The sequence below is a fragment of the Lepidochelys kempii genome, chromosome 9 (genome assembly GCF_965140265.1).
Source record: "Lepidochelys kempii isolate rLepKem1 chromosome 9, rLepKem1.hap2, whole genome shotgun sequence".
In the NCBI taxonomy this organism is placed as follows: Eukaryota; Metazoa; Chordata; order Testudines; family Cheloniidae; genus Lepidochelys; species Lepidochelys kempii.
Window position 1 is genome coordinate 87,538 of NC_133264.1, and position 23,020 is coordinate 110,557.

Consider the following 23,020-nt stretch of genomic DNA (forward strand, 5'->3'; position numbering starts at 1 on the left):
TGTGTTTAAAAACATTCTTTATTATTATTCTTTATTATTGCTGAAATAGGGGATCCCTTAAGAAGCAGGCACACTGACCTGGCAACTAAATATTAGTTACACAAATGCATATACATATTGCAGTTGTCTGATTTCTTGTACAGAAAGACATGCAGACCACAAGAAGCAGGGGATCTCCCAATTAAATTAATAGGCAACAGGTTTAAAACAAACAAAAGGAAGCACTTCTTCACACAACACACAGTCAATCTGTGGAACTTGTTGCCGGGGATGTTGTGAAGGCCAATACTACAACAGGCTTCAAAAAAGAATTAGATAAGTTTATGGAGGATAGGTCCATCAATGGCTATATGCCATGATTGTCAGGGATGCAACCTTGTGTTCCTACACCTCTGACTTACAGATGCTGGGAGTGGACAACAGGGGGTGGATCACTTGATACTTGCCCTGTTCTGTTCATTCCCTCTGACGCATCTGGCATTGGTCACTGTTAGAGGACAGGATACTTGGCTAGATGGACCATTGGTCTGACCCAGTAAGGTCATTCTTATTGTAATCTTAGCAGCTGTATGTGTCCCATTGTGACTCAGCTTGACACTGAAGCAGGCCATTAATGTTCCTGATATACTCTTTTATAGGGACTTTATATAGTTGTTTGTGTGTCAAGCTCCGTGTCACTAAAAAAGTGAAAAAAGTTGTATTGAGAAAAAAGTGTGTTTAAAAAAAACACTCAAAAGTTTTAGTCTTGAGTGAGCCCAGCGTGAGTGACAGTGCTATGCTGGGACTCAGAGTCTGACTCCTAATCTCTTCAATCAGGACTTGGGAGCACTAAAGGGTGGCAACTCAGCACTTTGTGGCCTGGGGGGACACTTTGGCGATGGAAGAGTCGCAAGGAACTCTTCATGGCTTAAGGAACAGAAATCATAACTCAGGTCATTTGAAAGTGGGAGGAAAGCAAGTGGTAGAATGGTTTAAAAAAAAGAAGTAGATATACTAACCTAATCAAAACTTCACATTCCCCAAATGAGAAGTGGGTAAGCTGAATTTATCCTGAACTACACTACAAGAAGAGAGTAAGTAATGGGATGGTGAGAAGAGAAGAGGAAACCTTACAAAGGAAGATGCTTATCCATGAAGCTCCTATTCATTAGTATTTCAACTGATATTTAGTTCTTCAAAGAACAATACAAAAATGGTGTGTGTGATTCAAGGCCATATACAGAAATTATGCCCACTTCAGGTACTCCTCTGTGACAATGAGAATGACAAATGGGAGAGTGCTACCAGAGGCCTTTAATCTCTTCCATCAGGAAATGTTAAATGTACAACTTGAAAAAGTTTGGATTAAATTCTGAGGGCACCTTTTAAAAAAAAACATGACCAAAAATTATCCGTAGTTGTGGGTATCAGAAACCTGAGTCTATTTTCAGGACATGCAACAGCAGGATTGTATTTGGAGCCTATTTCCTTTGGTATCAAAGTGCCATGGCTGGGAACAGCATCCGTAAAACAAATGGAAAGGGTAAGAGAGGCAGGGAAGCAAAGGGAAGGAAGCCAGGATTAGGCTGCAAACTGCATCCTTCTCCCACCCTCCCAGATCTCCCATTACCTTTATGGATATATAGAGCATCAGGGAATGGTCTGGATAATTCTCCTGCTCTTCACATGCGCATCTCATTCATTTTACCTGTTTTATTTCATCTTATTTATATTATTATTTACCAGTATTTCAGTTTATTATGCTGAATATCTGTTAATCCAAGGAATGGCCTAATGATCACGAGTAGAATCTAATCAGAAGGACACTAGCTGCTGGCAGCACAACGATGTTCATGGATATTGCAGCTACGAATAAAAATACAAATTGAACACTGAGAGTTAGAAGTTGATTTGACTGCTAGCTGATTGTGAAATAGTTATACAGGAGCAGGCTAATCCATTTAATCGGCTCCAAATACAGTTTTTAGCTCCTCAGAGGCATTGACCACACCATGCAGAAAGGTTCTAGAGCCAGATCACACCCAAATGATCACCCAAATCACTCCTGGTGAAGGCTGCGCCAATTTAAATATCACAGAGCAAAATGACATCTTTCGCTAAGCAGGGAACAGTGACACTGAGGTGCAAATATATGCTGATTATTCAAATATAAACAAATTCAGTGAACACATGTACTTGACTCATCTGCTCCTGAGCTCTCCTTCCCAGCTGCAAAACATAACCCCTGCAATCTCCCTAGTTTTCCTCAGCCCCCAGTAAATGCTGGGATTTAGTTGGGGATTGGTCCTGCTTTGAGCAGGGGGTTGGACAAGATGACCTCCTGAGGTCCCTTCCAACCCTGATATTCTATGATTCTATGATCCCTTGCTTCCTTCCAGTGGGTGAAGAGCCTCGCTGAATACCTCTTCCCAGCCACCAGCATCTGCATGATGCAAGAAGCTACTCTGGATTCCACACTTTATCCTCTGTCCACAGCCTGCCCTCCCAGCATACACTCATCCCCTGCTGATTCCCAACTTCTGCCTGAAGTCAGCAACCATACAAGGGGAGGAAGGGGATAAGCCAGAACAGAGCCAGTGAGAGTAGGACCATTCCCATCAAGATGGCCAGACTGGATTCACTAGCCAGGAGTCCCAACACTGCTCTGTCTCCCAAGGTCCAAAAACTGTCCCTCCTGCACAGCACAGAAACCCAGTGTCCATGTCATGGAACCTGGGAATTGTCCAGTCCATAAGGATCAGACAGCACCTTACAATTAATACGAAAGAGGAAGAGATAGAGAAAATCATAATCTCACATACACCAAAAAATGCTGGCTCACCTGCCCCAGAGCACTGTGGTGATAGCATCCCTTCAAGAGAATCTACGTATTCACTCCCCAGCCATTCTGCATAGGTTGTTTTCTCTCCTACTGGTACAATCTTAACGGTGGAATCTTTAAAGATCAAATCTGTTCCTAGGAAATCTGAGGAATCAAACATTTTGAATCCATTTCCATTGCTGTCATTTCCAAAGAAATCCTGAAAGCAATGCAGTTTCCATTAGTACCAGAGTTTGTATTATATAGCCAGTGCTATATTCACCTTTAGCAACATACATAACACAGTGGAAACTCACCCTCTCCATTTCTCAGAAGCTCACAGACAAACAATTCTAACTTCAAATTATTTGCCCTTTATATTGTCATAAGTTTTTAAAATCAATTTGGAGTAACATTTTGTGTTAGTTAAAGGAGCGCAATAGAATATTCCAATTAAGGGTGAAAAGCTTCTTCAGTGTCAATCCCATTCAGTTCAGGGCCAGTCTGCTGAGACTCCCAGTATTGGAGCCAATTAGCAAGGTATTTTCTGTGATCGTTATGGCATAACTTGAACCTTTTTTCTATCTGGAACTCCCACCATAGTTGGCTTTCACATCCATCCATCTATTTAAAATGTAATACATAAGGGCCAAATTCTGCTCCCTGGTTCTTTGTCAAAGTGAAGGCAGCAGTTAAAAATAAAATAAAATAAAACAAATGGGGAAAAAGGAATATAGATAGCAATCACTATAAATTGGAAGTTATGAAGTGTAGAAATTTGCTAAAGAAAGTTAAAAACATCAGAAAAAACCCATGGCCAGCAGTGACAACAAAAACAAGGAATTTTTAAAGAATATTAGGAACAAAAGAAATCCCAACAATGTTATAGGACCATTACTAGTATCTTAGTATTAGATAAGGCACAATTGTTAAAAATGATGAATTCAAATCAACTTCTTCCTCCTTCTCTTCCTCCTCTGTGCTTCCAGGGTGCTAACAGGGGGAGCATGGAGAGTCCAGGAGAGACAGTCTCCATATTCTTAGTTCCTGCGTGGGGCATCTCAGCCGCCCTCGATAGCCGGTATCAGGGAAAGCCCTGCTCAGCTACTGCATCCCTGCTATGGCACATGTTCAGTGGAGACAGAATCGTCAGAGAATTTAGCTGCCAAACTAACATACCACTACAGAGTACGTGCACACTCAGATTTTCATAAGCTTGTAACTCAGCCATAGTTGGACAGATTTCCAGGAGGCTGGCAAAAGGCACATCCCTGACTATAGACACATCCCTTCCAAATTTCAAGTCCCTGCTCCAAAGCATGAAGTCATTAGTGGGCAACAAAATGGTGTTCTATTAACATGAGCAAAACAATGTATTTTCCTCTAATCTTGTGCTCAGAGAGAGTTGAACCATTTAGTTGAAACTTTTTCAAAACATTCATCTTGAAGCAGACACCCAGCATGGAAAATTTTAGTCCCACTTGTTTAAGTTTAGTAAAGTTATAAGCAACTGAAAATAGAGTCTTATAATGGACAGTGTTGGGCAGCCTTAAGTTTAGGTGTCAGTACCTGCACCACCTATAATAAACTGAATAGTTTGAGGGGTTGTTGTTGTTTTGGAAAGTCTGCTACTAAGCCCTGGAGGCATTATGCTTTCAAAAGTCTTCTATGTAATTACAATAATTTATCATACATGCTCTTTTCTCATGTAACTGTTGCATTTCTATTCATGAGTTTAGGAAGATTTCAGGATAAACAAGTATTCTGGTTGTGCACATTTTCTTTTATATTTTTAAATTATGAAATTAGGAGCATTCCTTAGGCTTTTGGAAATTTGCCGTTGCAGCCTGTGATTGGGCCAAGTTTGGATACCCCTGCTCATGATGATCTGAGAACGGCCTGCGTTGACTTCTTATATAGTGCCTAACTACCTCATCAGGTGAACTAATTGTAAATTATACCTGAGCTTTGTCCAGTAGTCCATATACAGCAAAAATGTTGGTGTCTGGGTGGACCATGACAACCTGAGCAGGCACCTGAGCCAAGTGACACTGAGCAAACTGAGTGATTTCAGCACGGGCTCCATTTGGACACAGTAACTGGAAATCACTGGACTGCAAGTGAAGAGCCCAGGAATCAGCATTGTTACCTGAAAAAGGAAACTTGCCATTATGACTCACTGAATGCTTTAGAATAAAGACGACAACAAAAATAATGAGTTGTAATAAAAAGTTATATAAAACTAAATACCATCAGTGTTCTCAAAAACTGTTGAGTGCTTGACAAAGGCCACATCACCAGAATCCTCCACCAGACACCTTAAAATAAATAAGACAGATAAAATTCAATGCAATACAATGCAATGACATACAAACTCAATACAGTGCAATGTCATGAATGCATCTTTAGTTTGTATAGTATCTTTCATAAAAACTGTCTACCAAAATACTTCATAAGATTAGGATCTGATATGCCATCATGTGCCAGCAATGCCTCTCTGACATGTACATTGGCCAAACGGGAGAGTCTCTACGCGAAAGAATAAATGGACACAAATCTGACATCAGGAATTACAACATTCAGAAACCAGTAGGAGAACACTTCAATCTCTCTGTTCACTTGATTACAGACCTAAAAGTTGCAATTCTTCAACAAAAAAACTTCAAAAACAGACTTCAGCGAGAGACTGCTGAATTGGAATTAATTTTCAAACTGGATACAATTAACTTAGGCTTGAAAAGAGACTGGGAGTGGATGGGTCATTACACAAAGTAAAACTATTTCCCCATGTCTATTCTCCCCCTTCACCCCCCACTGTTCCTCAGACGTTCTTGTCAACTGCTGGAAATGGCCCACCTTGATTATCACTACAAAAGGTTCCCCCCTCTTCCCCCCACCGCTCTCCTGCTGGTAATAGCTCACCTTAAGTGATCACTCTCCTTACAGTGTGTATGGTAACACCCATTGTTTCATGTTCTCTACGTATATAAATCTCCACACTGTATTTTCCACTGAATGCATCCAATGAAGTGAGCTGTAGCTCACGAAAGCTTATGCTCAAATAAATTTGTTAGTCTCTAAGGTGCCACAAGTACTCCTTTTCTTTTTGCGAATACAGACTAACACGGCTGCCACTCTGATACCTGCTACTGTATTTTCTACTCCATGCACCTGATGAAGTGGGTTTTAGCCCATGAAAGCTTATGCCCAAATACATTTGTTAGTCTCTCAGGTGCCACAAGAACTCCTCATTGTTTTTGCTGAGACACATTAACACGGCTACCCATCTGAAACCTTACTGACTTCACTACTTATGTTCTTCTTGTACATGGTAGGTTGCAGGGCTGCTATTAGCAGGTCAGGCTGCTGTATAAGTTATGCACTGAGACAAGCCCTTCTTCCTCAGAGGGATACACACCAGATGTGTTCACTGTAAGATCCGTTAATGTTCTGCCAAGTATGACTGAGAGTCACTTAAATAAAATGTTACACATAGCACCACCTACTGGTTGAACGGCAAGGTTCAGCAGTTTCTAGGTATTCACTGACAAACAGGCAGCTGATGGACCAGCCCAAAAAGCAAAAACTGAATACAGAAGAACAGGTGATCAACGTGGTACAAGGGGAACCAGAGCCTCCCTGTCCAAAGGTGGAGAAGCCACAAGAGGAGGTTTTTTCTAGGTATGAGCAAGCTATCCGAATACAGCAATTGTAGGCAGCTCATTTGAGGTTTCTGGGCTGTGTGTGTTCTTTTTTGAGTCTTTGACCATGTGGATCCCACTGATGGTGCACATGCACCTTGCATATCTTAGAAATATAAGTAATGTAAAATACAAATTTATGAGGGTTAAGAATAAATTACAGTGAGCAACTGATTCTAGCAGGGGTACTTAAGAAGCTCTTTGGGGGTAAAGTTTTCAATTGAGTTGTCATTATGTATTTAATTGGGGATTGGTCCTGCTTTGAGCAGGGGGTTGGACTAGATGACCCCCTGAGGTCCCTTCCAACCCTGATATTCTATGATTCTATCTCCTTTAACTTCTATGTTCTTACCATATATAAAATTTACACTATCATATAGTCTTTGAAGTTTAGTCTGTAACATGTCTCTAAATCATACTGGTTTTCTAACTACACAACTCAAACACATAACAACTTGGTCATCTAGTTGTCGGTGGTTTGTAAGTCTTGAGTCATCGTCTTCTTACTCTGCATCCCCCATCTTTAGAGTTTGCTCTGTTGACTGTATTTTCTGAAGAACAAACTGTAGATGTTGATAGTTTCTATTAAATTTTCCCATGTTGATCTCGATCACATATGGCCTAGGTGCTGAATTCTTTTCCTTTATGACAGCTGGACATAGGTGGTGTGTGACTCTTTCATTTGGGGAGGCTTATGTGAGCGACAGCAGCTCCCTCTGCCCTGAGGCCCTGCCCCTGCGTGGCCTGTTCCCCCAAGGCCTGCCCCCAAGCCACCTCTTTCCAACCTGCCTCTTCCCCCGAGGCCCTGTCCTCGCTCCACCTCTTCCCGCCCCCCACTCCACCTCTTCCCCCAAGGCCCCCCCACCCACCACTCGATCCTCTGCATCCCCTCTCCCCCCATCACTCACCCTTAAGGCAGGAAAAAAGTGGGAGGGCATAGCCCATCACTTTTAAACGCGGGACGACTAAGCGCTCCCACCTTTTTCCTGCCTTAACAATGAGCAATGGGGGGAAGGGGTGGAGAGGAGCAAGTGGCAGGTGGGGGAATCTTGGGGGAAGAGGCAGAGCAAAAGAGAGGCTTTCAGGGAGAAGAGGCAGGGTGGGGGTGGGGCTTCGGGGGGAAGAGGCTGAGCAGCAGCAGGGTCTCGGGGAGGACCGGGGTGGAGCACAGGCAGGGACACGGTCCAGGCACTGGTGCCCCGCCTACTTCTACGGCTCTTCTGGTGGCAGTGCTCCAAAGGCAATGGGCCAGCACGCCTCCAAAGGGAGGTGACCTGTGCTACAGCTGGCATTTCTTGCCCCCCTGCACGGCCAGCCTTTTTTGGGGGAGGCTAAACCTCCCAGCCTCTTATATGTGCCGCCCATGCAGCTGGAATTGTCCAAACTTCTTCTTCATCCAATTTGATACAAATGGAGACACCAGGTTCTAAACACTGCAATTTTCTAACTGAGTGTCATCTCTTGTAAAAGCATTCGTAAGCTCTTTTTGCCTTTCATCCAGTATGGCTACTTTCTTCATATCTGTCCACTTGGAGATAGATTCTTTTGCAAATGTGGAACTGTACTTCTGAGCTGTTTTACCCTCAGGAGCTGTGCTGGTCTACATTGACCAATATATGCTAGTTAGCATATCTATATCTATATAAAACAATCAATATTTATATCTGTCTATCTCAGGGGTCGGCAACCTTTCAGAAGTGGTGTGCCAAGTCTTCATTTATTCACTTTAATTTAAGGTTTCACATGCCAGTAATACATTTTGACATTTTTTAGAAGGTCTCTGTAAGTCTCTATATTATATAACTAAACTGTTGTCATATGTAAAGTAAACAAGGTTTTCAAAATGTTTAAGAAGCTTCATTTAAAATTAAATTAAAATGATGATCTTAGGCCGCCAGCCCGCGGTTCCATTCACCTAGGCTGTCAGCAGGCTGAGCGGGGCCTGTGGCCGGGACCCCGGCTGGCAAGGGGCTGGCAGCCAGAATCCCAGACCAGCAGCGGGCTGAGCGGGGCCAGCGGCCGGGACCCCAGGCCGGCAGTGGGCTGAGTGGCCTGCTGCCAGTCTGGGATCCTAGCCCTGCCCACATACAGTGGGTACCTACCTTCTCTCTGGTTCTAGCCCATTCTCTTCCTCTCTCTCTCTCCATTGAGCTGAGGGTGGGAGTGCACTGAGAACAGAGCTGGGGGTGAAGGAGGAGGCTGGGGCTTGAGGTGTAGGGCCTGGCCAAGAGCTAGAGTGAGGGAGGGGGCTCAGGGTTGGGGCAGCAGGTTTGGGTGTGGAGCGCTTACCTGGGCAGCTCCCATTTGGTGCAAGGGGTGGGGGTGGGAATGTGGGGTGCAAGAGTCAGGGCATGGGGTGTGGGGGGGCTGGGTATGTGTGGGGGGGGCTGGAGTCAGGGCTGGGGTTGTGGGGAGTGCAGAGGTCAGGGCAGAGGGCTGGGAGTGTGTGAGGGGGGTGCAGGGGTCAGGGCAGAGGGCTGTGGGTGTGGGCTAAGGTCATGGGGGTGCTCCCAGCCCCCTGCCTAGAGTGGCTCATGGCAGGGGGCTGGAGGGGATATGCCCTGATTCCACCCCCCTTCCGCAAGGCCCTGTCCCCACCTCTTCTCCGCCTCCTCCCCGAAGCAGTGAGTGCAATGCAGCTCGGCTTCCCCCCCTCCCTCTCAAGGGCCATCAGCTGATGGGCGGCAGGGAGGGAGAGGAGGAGGGCAAGAACCCAGCATGCTGGGGGAAGAGGCAGGGGAGGGGGGAGCTTGCCTGCCCTGCAGCAGTAGCCAGCAGAACCAAGCTTCTTCACCCTGCCCCCGTGGGGGGTGGGGCGGTAGAGAAGAGTGGGCCGGGGCAGGCAGGATTTTTCATGGCATGCTGCTGCCTGCTGGGGTCCCGGCCTGGGTTCGGCAGCGGGCTGAGTGGGGCCGGTGGCTGGGACTCGGCAGGCAGCAGCATGCCATTAAAAATTGGCTCACATGCCGTGTTTGGCACACGTGCCATGTTGGATCATATTAAAGAAGTTCTGTATTAAAATCACAAATGAGTTTGATTCCCCATAGTTTAAATTCCAGAGTATTACTCATTAACAGGTCTCTTGGTTTTTAGTACTGTTTCTCTCCCTCTATGTGTGAAACCTGCAAGCTGCTAATTGCGTTAGTACATTCTAAGACAGAGTCTGTTCTCAAAACAATTCACACAGAGAGAGTCTCAAAGCAATACTCTGCAACAACAGAAACAGCACCCAGAGACTCCCTGCCCTTCTGTTGTATTAACAATTGTGATTAAAATAGAGCTAGAGGATGTATGTGGATGGATGCTTGGAGTGGATAATAACTGAATGATCAGGGAGGTGCCAGCCTAAGAATCCAGTGTCCATTGGCTGAAGAAGGCGTCAAGTGGAAATAACCAGACAACCCCCAGAGGGCAGACTGGAATCCACCCAACAGCCTCAAGAATGGGAGAACCAAAGAACAAGATAACATCTAGCAGCATGGAGCCATCAGGAATGTGACATCTGCTGATTGATTCAGCAACAGCATGATGAAGCAATTCCCATAGACTGGCCTAGGAAGAAATTTCTATAAAAATGGACTCTAGAAAGTGAGAACTTTGGGGTCTGATTCTGCAAACCAACTTCCAGGATTCAGAGTAACAGTGGTGTTAGTCTGAATTCGCAAAAAGAAAAGGAGTACTTGTGGCACCTTAGAGACTAACCAAATAAATTGGTTAGTCTCTAAGGTGCCATAAGTACTCCTTTTCTTTTTGCAACTTCCAGGAGCATCAGATGAGCATCTGACAAGGCCCTGCTCCCTCCTCATGTCTAGGCCACCTGGCCAGTGGCTTGGCATGAGCAACTCTAAGGCTGGTAACTATGATAACAACCTTGCAGAACCTATGGGTGTGTGTATGAATGAATGTGTAAATAAATATGAGATTGAATGGAATGTTATAGCTATAACTAACTGCTTACTATGATTCTTTCTGTATTCACAATAAATGTGGTATTTTGCCTTTTCCCCTTTAATAAGATCCTGCTGGTTTTTATTTTATTGGTATAACAGCCATAGGTTGCCAACCCCTGATCTATCTCATATTAATACGTATTATCCAGACCATGTATGTGTTAAGCACAAACAGCTTTAAGCACAAATATTATAGCAGTTTTATATCCTAAATTGGCCTATAACTTTACTATAACCCTGTTCACTCATGCTAAATAGCCCATAACACCTTGCATTAGCTGAAATAAGCTTTGGCATAAGCAGATAGGAAAGCTGTCAGGATCAGGACATATGAGGTATTTTACTATAGCAAAAGGTAGGGAGTTAGTTTCTCAGGCCAGTACTGGAATATCCCAAAGGAAGAGGACAAGACATAATGGTTGTTCTACCCTGGTACAAACCTAGAAGATACCTTCATGGACCGGTACCTGGAGTGCTAGTAGCCAAAACAAAGATAAGGAATGGAACAGGACATGTTAAGGAACTAGAACAAATTGATTAGTTGAATTTTAGTGACATGTAAATAAATAATAATTTATAAAATTATCCTACAAATACAATCAGCTGAAATATGTAACTTTGGGAACACACCTTTTGCATAAGGTGAATGTAACAACTCTACATGAGATGGTTTCCTGGAGACTGGTATTGTATAGAGCCTTTTTCCTGTACTATGTTATTATAAGCTCATACCAATACATTTGACTGACATTTGATCTCCTGAGACTATTTCATGATGAAACAAAGTGCGGTCAAGCAACTGACTATACATTTTATCAATAACTATATCCAGTAGCTGCTATTGGTATTGATCTGTAACTCACAAGAGCAAGGAATGGATCTTCCTGCTGTAGGATTTTCTTGGCTGTCTGTACAGCTCTCTCAGCCTCTCCACATACTTGTAGGTAATGTAGGCTGCTAGTAATATGATCAAAATCATAGTTGGTTCAGAAAGATTTAAATTCCATTGCAGTGAATTGTGGTCTGTGGTCTGTCACTAGTTATTATGGAATACCTCAGTGAACAAAAATGCACTTCAGTTTCTCTATAACACTGTCATATTATGTCTTTCAAGTACATTATTTCTATATATTTGGAAAAATAGTCCACAAAGATGAGGTAATGATATCCTTTGAATTTACATAAATCTTCAGCTACTATCTTCCAAGGTCTGTTTGTTAGAGGTGTTTGTACATTGTATCGTTCAGTATTTTCTCAAGTTTATTTGTACTGGATCTCCTTTCCAAAGTCCAATATCCTCAAATACTCAATCGAATTCTTCCACATTTCTCACTAGGCCCATCAAGACTGCCATGCTGCGTCTAAGAAAGTTTTTGGTCTTTGATCATATGTGCTGTGAACGCATAGCTTTTGTCTTTGTAAGTTATTTCCATAGTGAACTGGCCCATGCAGTTCAGAATACCTTCAGGGCTACTCAGAGCTGTGTCAGGTGACTTCAGCTCTGAAAGGGGCTGAAGGTTATTATAAGTCCTGTCTGAGTTGACTGTGAGGTCTGCTCCTGAATCACTTTTAAAGTCAATAGTCTTTCCATGAATAGGCAAGTTTCACTCTCCAAGCAGGTTCCGTGTCATCACACATGATAGATCCCAGAAACAGTGACTCTTGATTGTCTGTAATATGAGTCAACTCCCTAACTGCTTTGGTGAGACAAAGAGCCACAAAATGTCCATATGCTGTGAATTTATTACACCTGGAGCCTTTAGCTCGATATGCATCATCTCTTGGGATATGAATTTTTCCATGTCTCCCCTTCTTCCCTTTAGCCAGTTCTTTATCCACCTTACAATTCTTCTACTAATCCCCAGCTTCTTTAATTTAACTAATAATTTTCCATGCAGTACAGTCTCTAATACTTCACTGAAGTCCAAGTATATTAGATCTACTGTATTCCCCTTATCTAGAACATGAGTTATTTTCTCAGTAAAGAAAATCAGGTTAGTCTGGCATGATGTATCTTTGGTAAACCCATGTACTGTGAAACCAATTTATCAACAACCTTCTTGAACTGTGGACACCACAACTGGACATAGCATTACAGCAGTGTGTGTACCAGTGCCAATTTGGGGCCCCCGGAAAAATCTCCCTTCATCTCAGCCCCGGGGCTGGAGGAGCTCTCAGGGGGACAGAGCTTCCCAGGTCTTGGGGCCACAGCAGGGGGTGGTGTGCACTGGAAAGGAGAGAGCGGCAGGGCAAGGGCACATTGGGTTGGGGTCATGGGCGCCTCAGGCAGAGGGGGCAGAATGGGGTGGGGCCACAAGCAGATAGAGCAGGGCTGTGGGTGGAATGGGGGCGGGGTCACAGCAGAAGGGGAGGAATAGGCTGAGGCCATGGGTAGGGCCATAGGTGGAAAGGGTGGGCTAGGGCCACAATTCTAAGGCCAGGACCCCCCACCCCCACTTGCTCTGCCCCAGGGTCCCAGTAGTAGACCTTAATCCATCTCTAGACTTGAGAAACCTTCACAGTGGTACATTATCTTAGAACAAATGGCACAACTCAGCCACAATGACATTTGTTGCTTATCAGTTTGTTGACTGCTAAATTATTATCTGAAGCTATGAAGTGTGACAGAAGGTCTGGAGTCCGCCACTAATCTACATTCCATGGCAAGGGAAAATTGCTTAGGTGGTTAAAAAACAAGAAGTCTGGATGAGCTGGATGCAGCCAGAGAAAATTATTTGTAAAAGGCTGTGCTTGAGTTCAATAGTTAGGCACTGGAAAGACAGCTATCATCTCCTGGAAGGTGGAAAAGCAAGTGCTTGCCAACCCTTCTGTATGTGTATTTATCTTCAGAAAAGTGTTTTGGGAAAATAGGGCTAGAGCAGGAGTGGGATGGGAGAGGTTTATAAGGGATCTAGGGTGAAGAAATGGGAAACAGCTCTCTCTTTGGACACAGGAGCATGAGACTGATACATTGAACAGCAGAGGTCAGAGAAGGGAGTTGCCCTTTAGACATGTAAGAGCATTCTTTCTTCTCTAGCTAAGCTAAGGGGAAAAACCTCTCTGGGCTCAGATTGAGTATCCAAATGAGGTATGTTATGCAAACCATTTATTTTAATTCTCTTAATTTGTAATAAATCCTGTTTTAAGGCAGCTACTCATAGACTCAGACTTTAAGTCCAGAAGGGACTATCATGATCATCTAGTCTGACCTGCACAACAAAGGCTACAGAACCTCACCCACCCACTCCTGTAATAGACCAATAACATCTGGCTGAGTTACTGAAGTGCTCTCATCATGAATTAAAGACTTCAAGTTACAGAGAATACACCATTTACATTAGTTTAAACCTGCAAGTGACCTCTCCCCATGCTTCAGAGTAAGGCGAAAAACCTCAGTGTCTCTGTCAATCTGACCCAGGAGAGAATTCCTTCCCAACCCCAAATATGGTGCTCAGCTGGACCCTGAGCATTTGAGCAACACCCAAAAGCCACACTCCAGGAAAGAATTCTCTGTAGTAACTCAGAGCCCTTTCTATCTAGTATCCCATCACTGGCTACTGGGGATATTTGCTACTAGCAGTCCCAGATCGGCTATATACCGTTGTATCCAGTCTCATCATACTATCCCCTCCAAACACTTATCAGGCTCTATCTTGAAGCCAGTTAGGTGAAGGTTTCTAACCATCCAAGGAGTGAAATTCTGGAACAGCCTTCCAAAGGGAGCAGTGGGGGCAAAAAACCTAATTTCAAACTTAGATTCATAGATATTAAGGTCAGAAGGGACCATTATGATCATCTAGTCTGACCTCCTGCACAATGCAGGCCACAGAATCTCATCCACCCACTCCTGCGATAAACCTCTCACCTATGTCTGAGCTATTGAAGTCCTCAAATCGTGGTTTAAAGACTTCAGGGAGCAGAGAATCCTCCAGCAAGTGACCCATGCCCCATGCTACAGAGGAAGGCGAAAAACCTCTGGGGCCTCTTCCAATCTGCCCTGGAGGAAAATTCCTTCCCAACCCCAAATATGGCGATCAGCTGAACCCTGAGTATATGGGCAAGATTCACCAGCCAGATACCCAGGAAAGAATTCTCTGTAGTAACTCAGATCAAATCAGACTTGTTGATAGCCAGTTTACATCCATTTGTCCACATAGTCTGCCTTAAATGAGAGCCAAGTCGTCAAACCTCTTTGAAGAGGAACAGCATGAAGAAAGGCATTGTAAGCTGTGTACAGCCTTCCTGCCCTAAAAAAGTCCTGATAGGTTAGGGGTGGGGCACATACCACACCCTGGCTTTTTGCCGTTGGCCTGCCTCCCACTGTGGGGGTGGTATAGTAGCTGGAGATTGGCTACTGACCACCTGATCAGCGATCCCCCATTGAAGGGGAGGAATGTCACTGCAGAACAGAGAGAGGGAATTAGCTGTAGGTCACCTGGTTGCTCTAGGTCAATCAAGCTGGCATAGGGACAGGACTGGGAAAGTGCTGCTGCAGTGGCAGGCTGTTTCATTTTGTGGTGGGAGAAAGACATCAAAGGAGGGGACAGCTGAGAGCAACTGTGGAGAGTCAGGCAAGGGGCAGCAGCATTCAGCACCCCAAGCTCCCAATGCAGCCCAGCATCTGTGACTTCAGCAAAGCGCCAGTTGGTACCCGGGATGGGACAAAGCACTCTGGGTCAGTCTTCTTGGGCTTTTAATTGGGTTAGAGAGCATTAAGCACTGGAGGCTGTGCATACTGTACTATTGCTAGGAAATGTGTATATGTAGAGAGGGCTATACTCCTGGAATTTGCCTTGATACTGAGTGAGATTTGTCCTGCTTAGATACGAGTTGTTTTATTATTGAGAGAAGTGTTGGTCCTGGGATTAACTCCTGCTTCTCCAAGGGTGTGTGTGTGTGTGTGCGTGCGTGCAGGGGTTTGGATAGGAACAAGGGGAGATAGTATTCCCAGACTCATGGTCTAGGATCTAACAGATAGCCTGGAGTCCAACCCCCACCATCTCAATCAGAAAGGCATGGACAGAAGCAACTTCTTTCAGCAAGATGTGCTGCCCAAGGTTATGATGGGTGCACACAAAGAGAGATGCTTACTGTACCAAAGAGGAGGTGTGTCAACAGAGATGTGGATGACATAAAGTGGCAGCTTTTTGATATATTTTTATTGCTGGACTTCTGAGAGAGATTTGTGGGACAAGTGCCATCTTAAACTTATTAGACAAGGTGGGTGAGGTAATATCTTTTACTGGCCCTCACCCACCTTGTCTCTAATATCCTGGGACCAACATGGCTACAATTACATTGAATACAATAATGCCTCATCATCTTTTGCAAAATAAGCATCCACATTGCACAATAATTATGTTTGTTCATTACCTGAAGGCTCCACTGTAGCTATAATAACGTTCCTGGGTACTTGCATCACATTTATTGTTTCCACTGTTATCTCCGATGCAAAGCTCACAGAGTTTTGATGGGTAATTGTCCATCTTGGCTGCAGGCACACAGCTAGCGGAGAAAAAGTCACTCACAGCTGAAAAAAGAAAGATGTGCCAACAAAAAGCATGGATAGGTGAGTGTCAGCCATTCACAAAACACCTAGATTACAATATCATTTAATTATATGGCAATGCAGGTTTCACTGAAAAGCCAGCAACATGCATATTATATTAGGCTTACTGGGACTGACTAATTATATCTTTCAAAACATCTTCAAAATTCAGTCTAGATTGTTAGCTGGTGAGATAGGCTGAAGGATAGATTGGATCAGATTCTCCAAGAGCACATGCTAAGTTTATAGTTGGTTAACAGAGGGTACAAACTACTTTGATTACAATAGACACTTCAGCTGCATTTCTGAAAGTTGGTGTAAGATTTTGCATGTCCATTTTGTTAAAACAAGCAAATCAATTAATTCAGTGCAAAAATGTGCCCCCTATGTAGAAAATACACTTGCACATTTAAAGAAGGCTACGTATAATACTGGGCCTGCCCACTTCTTTGTTCATTAATTTGCACACACATTATTGATTAAAAATGCAATTGCAGGGGTAAAACTCTACTTCGAGAACTACTCATTCTGGGCCAGAAGCCTGCAGACCTTGTTTAATCTTTACTCCAATAAGGTCTTGATGAAATAGAAAGTTTTCAGGATTTGGCCCATGCACAATCTGTACACCCAATTAAGCCACAACTTTTCAAATATTTAGCCCAGAAGTCTGTTCTTGCTCAGTAAACATAGGTTGGAAAATACACCAGAACTGTGGGCCAAATTCTCCACTGACTTCTAGTAAATCCTGTCTGATCATATTGTCTTCATTGGGGTTACACAGAATTTGGCTCTGTGTTTCTTCTTCATTTGGGACTTCCATACAAAGTATCACAAAAAGCCTAATCCTGCAAGCCTTACTTACACAAGCAGCCCCATTGACAGCAATTATCTCCAGAGATTCACACTGAGGTATAGCGAGTTCATGACACTGTGTAACCCACACACCTCTTGGGTGTGGTGTTCTGTCCCATTTAGTGGTACCAAGTAGAGAGGGAGATTAATGAGTCTGTTCTGCACCTTAGCTAACAGCTATATGGCTTTTGTCTCATGCAGTAGAGGCTCATGCACTAAGCTCCAGAGGCCCCAGATTCAATGCCGCCCACCAATGACCGAGGTCTGTCAGCATTACAACTGCTTCTGTAAGGACTGCTTGCAGGAGAGGAAGGGCTGAAGGACTGGGCCCATATTGTTTTGCAGTGAGTTAACCATAAGATGAAATGGAAAAAAAGGTTTTTCTACTCTACAAGAGGAATTTCTCATGCATTACTCCCAGGAGACTTCCCAGGTGTAACAGACGTAATCCTCAGGCATCAAGATAAGCATTTAATACCAATATGAAACACACACTGAGCTAGGAAACTTCTCTTGGGACTTTTCTTCCCTGAATAAAAAAGGCACAACCAACCTGTCATTCCATCTTCTGATGTGTAGAATCCTTACCTTGAGGAATATTGCAGTCTGTGAGCCTAATAAAGCCCCTTTTAATTAGAACACCAATAGGGATGTTCCATCCAGCCATTCTCCCATATCCTGTGTGGCAGGACTTTTTCCCTTTCAGATCATTGATGGTGAAAGCATTGGAGGTGTTCCGTTTCACTAATGCCACAGCATAGTACATGTTGCTGTTGTCATCAGCTTGTTGGGAAGAAAAAAAATAATTATGCCTTTTCCTGAGTGGCCTTATTGTTTCATGAAAACCTGATTGATATGGCAGATCAATTATATCTCATTTGCTGCTAAATTCCTAACTCATCCTACATGAAAGAGATTGCACCAACAATTCCAGGTTATGGAACGTCATTTTTCCTCCTTTCATTATAAATACATAATTCTTAATTAGCTGTTTTACACTAACAATCTGACATTCATGTGGAGCCTTTCATTTATATAGATGCCTTTACTGCTGTCTTAATATAGAGATGGGTCTGAATTGCTTTTTCAAATGCCATGAAAATATTTCTATAAGTTTTAGTTTTTAGGAATTACCCCCCATCTTTTTTCCCCTTTTCATTTTGCAAAATCCTCCATTTGGGTCCTAAGCTACATGACTAAGCTGCTTTAAAAAGCACATTGCTCATATGTAACTTTTACAGATTTGGAGGAAAAGCTCTAAACATTTTGCAGATTTCTATAGGCTCACCTTGATGACAAACACCACCACTAGTCAGCCTTTTATCACTCTACTTTTGAAAAGTATCAGTAAGGGGAAGAATTTGATCTCAGCTAGAACTTAAAATGTAAATTACTGTATTATTTTCTTCTGTGAAAGTTCTTTCATTCATCCCCTGGGTGAAAAATGATGTTTGACATAGACAACAAAAGCTATGAACTAACACCACAAAATTCCAGAAACCTTCACATCTTTGCAGAACTGGTGAAAAGACAAAAAGTCACCAGTAACATTTTGGATAAACAATGTTACTCAGCCCTTTATTTGCACCTCATTGCTAAAGCACAAAATATTTGTTGTGGGTGGGTGCACAGAAAGGGCAGTAAGACATGCATGAGGTCAGACCATCAAAGAATAAGCACATAGAGCAGCCAGGGTCTGCCACTGACTTGTTGTGAGGCCTCCCCCCTCTGTGCCTCACTTTCCCTATTTGTAAAATGAGGATAACGATATTTACCCTCCTTTTTAAAGTGCTCTGACATGTATTGATGAAAAATGCTACATAAATACTGTCAATGTTCCTTCCCCACTCTGAACGCTAGGGTACAGATGTGGGGACCTGCATGAAAACCTCCTAAGCTTACTTTTACCAGCTTAGGTTAAAACTTCTCCAAGGTACAAACTATTTTACCCTTTGCCCTTGGACTTTCGCTGCCACCACCAAATGTCTAACACCGGTATTATTATTATTAGGAAAGAGTTCGTTTGGAAATGTCTTTCCCCCCAAAATCCTCCCAAATCTTACCCTCTTTTTTCTGGGGAAGGTTTGATAAAAATCCTCACCAATTTGCATAGGTGACCACAGACCCAAACCCTTGGATCTTAAGAACAATGAAAAAAACATTCAGTTTCTTAAAAGAAGAATTTTAATAGAAGAAAAAATAAAAAAGAATCACCTCCGTAAAAACAGGATGGTAAATACTTTACAGGGTAATTAGATTCAAAAAGTAGAGAATCCCTCTAGGCAAAACCTTAAGTTACAAAAAGACACAAAAACAGGAATATTCATTCTATTCAGCACAGCTTATTTTCTCAGCCATTTAAAGAAATCAGAATCTAACGCATACCAAGCTAGATTACTTACTAAGTTCTAAAACTCCATTCCTGTTCTGTCCCCGGCAAAAGCATCACACAGACAGACCCAGACCCTTTGTTTCTCCCCCCTCCAGCTTTGAAAGTATCTTGTCTTCTCATTGGTCATTGTGGTCAGGTGCCAGTGATGTTATCCTAGCTTCTTAACCCTTTATAGATGAAAGGGTTTTTCCTCTGGCCAGGAAGGATTTTAAAGGTGTTTACCCTTCCCTTTATATTTATGACAAATACTAAGTATGATTATTGTGCAGCCCAAGTAGTAAGCAGGCAAAGTCCATTGACTTCTAAGGAGATGTGCACACACTTAAGCAGTGGTGAATATGGCTATGTAAAATATGCCATTGACAAATGCGAAGTTCTAAATGTGGGAGAGACTAATTGGAACTATTCATACACCATACTGGGGGTGTCAGCTAAGGAAAAGAATGTGGGAATCATTGTAGACAGCTCACTGAAGACCTCTGGTCAATATATATCTGCGGTTAAAAAACTAACAAAAATTAGCAATGGAATAGAGAATAATACAGAAAATATTATAATGCCATTATATAAATCAATGGACTGCCTCCACTAGAATACTGTGTGCAGTAATGGCCACCCCAGCTCAAAATGGCTATTGCAGAAATATATGGGTGTGTCAAAAATGGGTTACAAGAATGTTTGGGGCCTGGAGAGACTTTCATATGAAAAGAGACTGAAAAGGCAGGAACTGCTTAATAGATTATAAGGCCAGAAAAGGACCATTGTGATCATCTAGTCTGACCTCCTGTATATCACAGGCTGAATAAGATTTCCTGAATTAATTCCTGGTTGAACTAGAGCAGATCACTTAGAAAAAACATCCAATCTTGATTTAAAAATTGCTAGTGATGAAGACTCCACAACGACCCTTGGTAAATTGTTCAAATTGTTAATTACCCTTTCTGTTAAAAATTTGTAACTTATTTCCAGTCTGAATTTGTCTAGCTTCATCTTCCAGTCATTGTATGTTGCTATACCTTTGTCTGCTAGACTGAAAAGCCCTCTATTATTAACTTTCTGGTCCTCGTGTAGGTACTTGTACACTGTGATCAAGTCACCTCGTAACCTTCTTTATTTTGGTAAGCTAAATAGATTGGGTTCCTTGAGCCTTTCACTATAAGCATGTTTTCCAAGGCTTTAATCATTCTTGTGGCTCTTCTTTGAACCCCCTCCAATTTATCAAAATTTTTCTTGAATTATGAACACCAGAAGTGGACACACCAGCAGCAATCACATGAATGCCAAATGCAGAAGTAATATAACCTCATATAGGCACTAAATTTCTAATCTGCTGGGGGGTGCTCCCACCAGCTCCACCCAGGCCCCTTCCCCACTCCACCCCTTCCCCCAGTGTCCCCCCCACCCTGAATCTTCCCACCCCACTCCACCCCTGCCCTGCCTCTTCCCGCCCCCACCCCACCTCTTCCCTGCCCAGTCCCTCCCTAGGGTGACCAGATAGCAAGTGTGAAAAATCAGGACAGGGGGTGGAGGGGTAATATATCAGGACTGTCCCTATAAAATCAGGACATCTAGTCACCTTAGTCCCTCCCCCTGCATCCTCACACCTCCTGACACCGCGAAACAGCTGATCCATGGCAGGCAGTAGGCACTGGGAGGGAGGGAGAGGCGCTGATCAGTAGGGCCTGCCGGTGGCAGGAGGCACTGGAGGGAGGGAGAGGCCTTGATAGCAGGGCTGCTAGTGGGGTTTGAGCACCCACCATTTTTTCCCCGTGGGTACTCCAGCCCCAAAGCCCTCATGGAGCTGGTGCCTATGTAATCTCCTTACGTCTACCTGAGAGTCACAGAATCATAGGTCTAGAAGGGACCTGTAGAGCTCATCTAGTTCAGTCCCCTGTCATGGCAGGATTAAGTATTATCTAGCCCATCCCTGACAGGTGTTTGTCTAACCTGCTCTTAAAAAGCTCCAGTGATGGAGTTTCCCCAGCCTGCCTAAGCAATTTATTCCAGTGGTTAACTACGCTGACAGTTAGGAAGTTTTTCCTAATGTCCAACATAAACCACCCTTGCTGCAATTTAAGACCATTGCTTCTTGTTCTATCCTCAGAAGTTAGGAGTAATTTTTTTCTCCCTACTCCTTGTAACAACCTTTTATGTACTTGAAAATTGTTATCATGGCCCCTCTCAATCTTCTCTTCTTCAGACTAAACAAACCCAATTTTTTCAATCTTCCCTCATCGCTCATGTTTTCAATAATTTTTATTACTCTATTCTGGACTTTCTCCAATTTGTCCACATCTTTCCTGAAATGTGGCACCCAGAACTGGACAAAATACTCCAGTTGAGGCCTAATCATTCTGGAGTAGAGCAGAAGAATAACACTCCTGCATCCGACGAAGTGAGCTGTAGCTCACGAAAGCTTATGCTCTAATAAATTTGTTAGTCTCTAAGGTGCCACAAGTACTCCTTTTCTTTTTACTCCTGCTAATACATCCAGAATTACGTTTGGTTTTTTTGTGTGCAAGTGTTACACTGTTGACTCATATTTAGCTTGTGATCCGCTATGATCCTTGCTAGGCAATAATTTTCCATTTTGTACATGTGCAACTGATTGTTCCTTCCTAAATGGAATACTTTGCATTTTTCTTTATTGAATTTCATCCTATTTGCTTCAGACCATTTCTCCAGTTTGTCCAGATCATTCTGAATTTTAATCCTATCCCCCAAAGCACTTGCAATCCCTCCCAACTTGGTATCATCTGCAAACTTTATAAGTGTACTCTCTATGCCATTATCTAAATAATTGATTAAGATATTGAACAGAACTGGAGCCAGAACTGATCCCTGCAAGGCCCCACTTGTTATGCCTTTCCAGATTGACTGTGAACCGCTCATAACTACTCTCTGGGAATGGTTTTCCAACCAGTTGTGCACCCATCATCTAGTAGTTCCATCTAGGTTGTATTTCCCTAGTTTGTTTATGAGAAGGTCATGCAAGACAGCATCAAAAGCCTTACTAAAGTCAAGATATACCCCACCTATCGCTTTCCCCCTATTTGTCAGACTTGTTATCCTGTCAACAAAAGTTATCAGGTTGCTTTTACATGATTTGTTCTTGACAGATCCATGCTGACTGTTACTTATCACCTTATTTTCTTCTACCTGTTTGCAAACTGATTGCTTAATAATGTGCTCCATTTTCTTTCCAGGTATTGAAATTAAGCTGACCGGTCTAATTCGCCAGACTGTCCTTATCCCCTTTTTATATATTGGCACTATATTTGCTTTTTTCCAGTCCTCTGGAATCTCTCCTGTCTTCCATGACTTTTCGAAGATAATCACTAATGACTCAGATATCTCCTCAGGCAGCTCTTGAGTATTCTAGGATGTATTTCATCAGGCCCTGGTGACTTGAAGACATCTAAGTAGTTTTTTATTTGTTCTTTCCCTATTTTAGGCCTGGTCTACACTATGGGGTTAGGTCGAATTTAGCCGTACTAGGTCGATTTTAAAATGAATGCGTCCACACAACCAACCCCACTCTGTCGACCTAAAGGGCTCTTAAAATCAACTTCTGTACTCTTCCCCGGCAAGGGGAGTAGCACTAAAATCGACCTTGTTGGGTCAAATTTGGGGTAGTGTGGATGCAAATCAATGGTATTGGTCTCCAGGAGCTATCCCAGAGTGCTCCATTGTGACCGCTCTGAACAGCACTTTGAACTCCGATGCACTAGCCAGGTACACAGGAAAAGCCCAGGGAACTTTTGAATTTCATTTCCT

At 43.1% G+C, this 23,020-nt stretch overlaps 1 protein-coding gene across 3 annotated transcripts in view; it reads right to left on the bottom strand.

Annotated features, from left to right (window-relative positions):
* Positions 1 to 23,020, bottom strand: part of MELTF (melanotransferrin) — a 78,087-nt gene continuing 55,067 nt past the window's right edge. For 2 of the 3 annotated variants that reach the window (XM_073358914.1, XM_073358915.1), the window contains 6 exons: positions 17,440 to 17,634; positions 15,825 to 15,981; positions 5,051 to 5,118; positions 4,762 to 4,949; positions 2,822 to 3,020; positions 1 to 1,845 (listed from right to left, as the gene is read on the bottom strand). In XM_073358914.1, the coding sequence (XP_073215015.1) occupies positions 1,778 to 1,845; positions 2,822 to 3,020; positions 4,762 to 4,949; positions 5,051 to 5,118; positions 15,825 to 15,981; positions 17,440 to 17,634 (875 nt within the window). In that variant the 3' untranslated portion in view covers positions 1 to 1,777. Of the gene's footprint in view, positions 1,846 to 2,821; positions 3,021 to 4,761; positions 4,950 to 5,050; positions 5,119 to 15,824; positions 15,982 to 17,439; positions 17,635 to 23,020 lie in introns of those variants that run through there. The other variant, XM_073358916.1, reaches the window with a different exon arrangement.